The sequence below is a fragment of the Gekko japonicus genome, unplaced genomic scaffold (assembly GCF_001447785.1).
Source record: "Gekko japonicus isolate JY-2015 unplaced genomic scaffold, Gekko_japonicus_V1.1 scaffold3345, whole genome shotgun sequence".
Lineage (NCBI taxonomy): Eukaryota > Metazoa > Chordata > Lepidosauria > Squamata > Gekkonidae > Gekko > Gekko japonicus.
This window is the reverse complement of record NW_015176548.1, coordinates 121,826-128,431: the sequence shown is the minus strand read 5'-3', so window position 1 is coordinate 128,431 and position 6,606 is coordinate 121,826. Positions and strand designations below refer to the sequence as shown.

Here is a 6,606-nt window from a genome sequence, read left to right as displayed (position 1 = left end):
GTAGTGGTTAAGTGCGCAGACTCTAATCTGGGAAAACCAGGTTTGATTCCACACTCCTCCACTTGTACCTGGCTGGATGACCTTGGGCAAGCCGTAGTTCTGATAAGAGCTGTTCTTGAAAAACAGCAGTTTCTGTCAAGAGCTCTCTCATCCCCACCTACCTCACAGGGTGTCTGTTGTGGGGAGGGGAAGGGAAACGAGTTTGTAAGCCACTCTGAGACACCTTTGGGTAGTGAAGGGCAGGGTATAAATCCAATCTGTTCTTCTTCTCTGGAGTTGCGCTGCAGTGGTGGTGCGATCTTTCTATTGTATTCTATGGGGCCATAGAATACAATGGAGAGAGTGGTGTGACTCTAGAGAGAAGGAGCTTGGGGGCAGGGCTTGCTGCCACCACCATTTGTGCCTGCTCCTGGGCTGCCAGAGCGGTGCTCCAGTGCGCTCCGGTCCCAAAGGACCCCTGGATCTATCTTTTGTCAGCCTATAATGAAGAATGGTTTGAGGGGGAAAAATCTTTTTTTATGCATTCAGATACTTGATACCTTGGTTTTCTTCCCTATGGGAGCTCCTGTCCTGAGCTTCTTGAGCGAACAGTAGAATAAAAATATGATAAGTCAGTAGGTTCTATGGAGGTGCTGAGAAAGGGGAAAAAAGTGGAAACTCCAGTGTCGTGACTCAGTCTTCAATTTCAGGCAGGCCAGGAACACTGAGGGGAAACCAAATGCATGTTGTTTGGGGCCACTGTTTTGCCAAAGCTTTCTTTCCCCAGAAAAGTAAGACAAGGTGCACCCCTCTTTCTTTTGTGACCATTCTGGTTGAACACTGTGTGAAACAGGATACTGGATTAGATGGACCACTGAAGGTCCCTTTCTCATTTTGTCTGGCCTGTCTTAAAATGTTTGAATCCAGCCTTCCTGGAAAATGGTTTCCTGTCTATGTCCCACAGACCACAAAGGCCTTCCTGCCGCGGATGCTGGAGCTACAGAATGGGCATATTGTGTGTCTGAACTCTGTCCTGGCTTTATCAGCCATTCCGGGGGCCATTGATTATTGCACTTCCAAAGCCTCTTCCTTCGCCTTTATGGAGAGCTTGACCCTGGGGCTGCTGGACTGCCCGGGGGTGAATGCCACCACCGTCTTGCCCTTCCACACAAGCACCGAAATGTTTCAGGGCATGAGAATCAGGTAAGTGTGATGCAGGCGGGGGCTGGTAGATGGTTGAACTAACTCATTTCTTGAACATGAGACCCATAGAGAGTCTTGGCTGTTGATGAGATTCTTCAGTAGAGGCCCCTTTCTCTGAATGCCTCCACTTTCTGCAGCGAGCTGGACCTTTTCTGTGATGGCACCTCACCCGCTTTTTTTAAAAAACGCCATTCAGTTGATGCTTCTTTTATTTATGAAACGTCTCGCCTGAATCTTTGTTAGACTTTGCACTGCTTTTATGCTGCAAATATTATTGTTGGATCTGATTGCAGCTGCTTGCCAGCTTGCAATATTATGGAGCAGAGGTACAAAAATACATCAGATAAACTAAGTATATCCATCTGACTCTCAGCTGTACCCAGTTTGGTGTAGAGCCAGTTTGGTGTAGTGGTTAAGTGTGCGAACTCTAATCTGGGAGAACCAGGTTTGATTCCCCACTCCTCCACTTGCAGCTGCTGATGTGACCTTGGGTCAGTCACAAGCTCTGGCACAGCTGTCCTTGAAAAAGAGCAGTTTGTGTCAGAGTTCTCTCAGCCCCACCCACCTCACAGGGTATCTGTTGTGGGGAGGGGAAGGGAAAGGAGTTTGCAAGCTGCTCCAAGTGAAGCTCCAAGTGAAGGGCGGGGTATAAATCCAATCTCTTCTCTTCTCTTCTTCTTCTACTACTACCCTTTGAAGCTGATGGAGAGCCCTGGATTTTCCAAGCTTTCATCTCCCCCTTTTTTTCAGACAAGGAAACTTGGCTCTTTTCCGATTGCCCTTATCCTTTGTGGCTCACAACAGCCCTGTGAGGATGAGGTACACAACAGCCCTGTGAGGTGGAGGTAGATCAACTGACCCAGTCAGCTTCAGAGGGGAGTGAGATTTTGAATCCTGAAGCAACACCTTAAAACCGAGCCAGTATAAATACAGGAAAAAAGCCAGTGGTGTAAGAAAGAGAATATCAGTTGGACAACTGTAGGCAAAAGGGGGGGAAATGTATTCCAGTTCCCATGCGTTTCTTGGACTCCAAGACTAGCTGGATGAGGAAAGTACAAGAGACAATAATCTTATTTGATCCACTGATGAAGCGGACATAGAATGTGTAGGGACTGGAAAAACGGAAAAATAATCGTGTTTGAAGGATGCGTGCTGCAGCACACTCTTGGGCAGGGGATATGAAGCAACTGGTCTGTTACTGCTTTCAGGTTCCCCAACCTTTTCCCCCCACTAAAGCCAGAGGTGGTGGCCCGAAGGACAGTGGAAGCCGTTCAGCAGAATCAAGCCTTCCTCCTCCTTCCATGGACAATGCATATCCTCATCATCTTGAAAAGGTACTGCTTGCTAATCCACACTCGGGTCCTAAAATAATAAGAAGAACATGGCTGGGTTAGGTTCTTCTCAGGCACCATCTAGCTCGGCATCCTTATTTATTTATTTATTTGCAACATTGCCCAACCAGATGTCTCCAGGAAATTCATAAGCACTGAGATCATGAGAACATAAGAGAAGCCATGTTGGATCAGGCCAATGGCCCATCCAGTCCAACACTCTCTGTCCCATAGTGGCCAAAGCCCCAGGTGCCATTAGGAGGTCCACCAGTGGGGCCAGAACTCCAGAAGCCCTCCTACTGTTGCCCCCCAAGCACCAAGAATACAGAGCATCACTGCCCCCGGCAGAGTGTTCCATCTATACCTTGTGGCTAATAGCCACTGATGGACCTCTGTTCCATATGTTTATCCAGTCCCCTCCAATACTCCCTCTAAGCTGTGGAGTCTTGTGAGCAAAAATTCTATTTTGTAAGCTACTGGCATTAAAGTTGTGAACAAGCGATTTGGCTACTGCATGAACTAGTTTGCTCTCAAGCCATCCTTTCTGAGCGAAGACAAAAATCTGTGAGCCAGAGGCTAAAAAACTGTCAGCTATCTCACAGTAACTCAGCTTAGAGGGAACACTGGTCCCTTCTTGAAGCTGCCTATGCTTGTAGCCGCCACCACTTCCTGTGGCAGTGAATTCCATGTGTTAATTACTCTTTGGGTGAAGTACTTCCTTTTATGTGTTCTACGCTTACTGCTCATTAATTTCATTCTACGCTAAACAGAAATCCTCCTTGGCCGTTAGCGCCCATGTCTCCACATCTCCGATAGCCCCTCAGACAGGTTCCTCCCACGCATGCGTCGCTAACACATCCCTTCTTTGTCTTTCCTGTGAAACATGATCGGCATGTTCTGTTCCTTTCCCCCCTGCAGCCTCCTCCCGCAAGCGGCACTCGAAGAGATCCACAAGTTCTCCGGGAGCTACACCTGCATGAACACTTTCAAAGGGCGCACATAGGGGTTGCACCGTGCTCAGGCGCAAAGCCAGAAGAGGCTGTGACCTGACACAATTTTTGGCCAGCCAGCCCTGTTCTCGTTTGCCACGGTGGCACCTTCAGCGCTCCGTCAATGAGGCCTCTGTGAAAGATGGACCCAACTCCTTGGGGACCTGGAAGTGAACAACGGGGAGGGGGACGTGGGGTCAGTTCTTTAGAAACCTGATTGTGCCATTTGTTCATAGGTTATTTTTTCCTTTTAAAGAGTTTCAGGGTCTAGCTGAATCCTTCCACGCCGAACACATCCCACTGCGCTTCCCATGGACATAAGGGTTTCTCTCGCCCTCTCTGATCCGTAAAGCTGGTCAGATGATTCTTGAAAGCATCTCTTGCTCTTTGCCACTGCATTCGGAGTCTAAGACAGCAGCCGGTTTATTTTGGCTCCGGCCCACTGTCGAAAGGGTACGGAACATTCCTTTGTCAGGGGCGGCCGGTCGGCCAGGCCCGCGAGAACAAGGACAAACAACTCGAGCGGCTTTTGTTGAAGGGGTTCCTCCGACGGCTTCCTAGAGAAGGGCCATGTTTGATGCATGAGGTTTAGAAAGGGGTGAAAGAGAATGTTTTCTCCCTCTCTGGTAATATGCGAACTGGCAGGTGATGGACAGGAGATCCCAGACAGACAACGGGAATTCGCTCTTAACTCCACGCAAAGTTAGCGTACGGAGTTCACTGGTACAAGATCTGCAAGGGCCACTCGTTTTGTTGGCATTGAAAAGAGGATTAGTCAGATCCCTGGAGGGAAAGTACATTGGTCGGTATGAGGCACCATGGATGGATCCTCCATGTTCTGAGGTAGCGTACCTCCAGGTACCAATGCAGGGGGTGGTAAACAATGGGGATTTTAGCTTCCCCTTGTAGGCCTCCCAGAAGAATCTGGTTGACTACTTTGTGACACTCATTGCTAGATGGACAGTTGGTCTGATCCAGCAACGGGATAAGGCATCACCGTCTGTGATATTGTGACATCGTTTTAACTGTACACCACCTCGAGGCGGGCTCTGAAGAGGTGGCATAGAAATGTCTTAAATAAACACATGAATTTATTCACCACAGAGGGGAGTTCAGCTCTGTGCTTGAAAAACTCTGAAATATCCTCGCGGGGTTTTAACTTCAGTCCCGCCTCCGTCTGGGAAATGGACTCGTATACATCAACCCTGAGGACTACTAACCTTGACAGAGAAGAATGGAACCTCCATGTTCTGGGGCAGTATACCGTGGGATAATGGGTATAAAGAGAATGGGGAAGCTGTCATCTTGAAGATATGCTTGCCAGCACTGAGAGGGGTCTTTGTCCCGGTCCATCATGGTTGCTGTTCTGGTCTTCTGGCTTTGAACAGTGCAGAAGCAAAACATAATATTACCCAGAAGTTCTTGAGGCATGGAGTTGAACTTCTCTCTATGGTGGATATAGGATGAGGCCTTACACCCTTTGTCATCGTTGTGCCAATGTTCCGGCGGCAGGGGCACCCATCACACAGCGTCCCCCTTTTTGCCCACCCTTGTGAGCACTTTATTTACTCTTCTTTACACGCACAGCTTACAAGTGTTGTCTCTTTGAGTCTGCAGTCTGTTCCCCATCTCCTGGCCCCAACTCACCCGGGGAGCAGTTCTGCCTGCTTTTTACTTTCAAAAGACAAATTAATAAACACCAGGTATAACTGCATACTATGGCTGTCATCCACCATTCAAACAATGCTAAAGATAGTTTTATAATATTCTCTATTGTTTCCTATATCAAAATTTCCATAAGTAATTCAATACATAAGTTATGCAGGTAATTTACAAGAAATAATAACTAGTGTCACTGAAATAGCTTGCAGCCACAAAAGCCTCAATGTTTAAATGATACTTTTAAAAAAGCGTATTCAAGTGCTAAAAGACGCACAGTCCATGTAGATTCTCAACTGGAGGAAAATCACTCACTCTCAGAGAATCCAGCAGGAGCTAACTGGGCGCTGTGCCTCTGGATTTACACCGCATTTCAGCAGTTCTTCCTCAAAGCTGCAACGGAAGTATCTCTGAAAATAATTTGGAACCCGTGTCTAAAAACGCCATTTTTCAAAGGAGTTTTTATTCTTGAAATAATGGCATCCAGCGAACTCCTTTAAAAATGGTCTTCTTAGAATTTAGTCCTTGAATGCTCTTTTTTTTAAAAAATACTATTTAAACATTGAGCCTTTTGTGGCTGCAAGCCGTTTCAGTGAAACGGCTCATTATTTCTTGTAAATTGCCTGCATATCTTATGTATGGGGTTACTTATCACAACAATTTATGGGAATCTTGATACATAAAAACAATAGAGACTATTATAACATTATTTCTAGAATTGTTTGAATAGTGGATGACGTTCATGAGTATTTTGAGACATCCTGACACCGAGGGTCCCCCCCGTTTTGTTCCTGGTTTCCACTTTCTTCTGCCTGGTCCTCTTGGTCTCCAGGCCCAGAGCCTCACCCTTCCCCGGGGACCAGTCTCTGCTCCTCTGAGCCAGCTTCCTGCAAGTAAACCTTCCCTTGGCAGCCTTTCAGCCGCATTGGCAGTGCAGGGCCCACAAGCAGCTCTCATGGCCCTCCTCCCTCATGCCTCTGATCTACCTGTCGCAGTTTCATACTCATCGTGGCTTTCCGGGTTCTCGAGCAGAGAAAAGTCTTTCCTGATGCTTGAGAGTCTTCTAACCGGAGATGGCCGGGACTGAACTTGTGGCCTTCTGCATGCAAAACGGGTGCTCCGCCACTGAGCTGTGGGACGAAGAAGCTCCCCTGTACCGAGCTAGCTCAATCCAGCTGGCTTGATCTTGTCTCCTGTGACAGACAAGCATTCTCCAGGACCCCAGGCACACAAAAGACCTGTTACCTGCAGCTCTGTAACTGGAGGTGCCGGAGATCGATCCTGGGACCTTGTGGATGCGAAACGGGCATGCTGCTGTTGACCTGTGGTCCTATGTGAACAGGCACATTGTAGTATGAACGAGAAGAGGCCATACACGAGAGAAGTTCACATGAATAAGCAGATTAGGAAGAAGATAAGTACTCCTCTTTAACGAGGAGGAGTCA

General features: G+C 47.6%; 1 protein-coding gene across 1 annotated transcript in view; it reads left to right on the top strand.

Moving 5' to 3' along the window:
- DHRS3 (dehydrogenase/reductase (SDR family) member 3) overlaps positions 1–5,338 on the top strand; it is a 29,039-nt gene extending 23,701 nt beyond the window's left edge. Inside the window, exons 4-6 of the mRNA XM_015427469.1 lie at positions 944–1,182; positions 2,391–2,516; positions 3,432–5,338. Of these exons, the coding sequence (XP_015282955.1) occupies positions 944–1,182; positions 2,391–2,516; positions 3,432–3,516 (450 nt within the window). The 3' untranslated portion in view covers positions 3,517–5,338. The remainder of the gene's footprint in view (positions 1–943; positions 1,183–2,390; positions 2,517–3,431) is intronic.
- Positions 5,339–6,606: the final 1,268 nt, after the last annotated feature.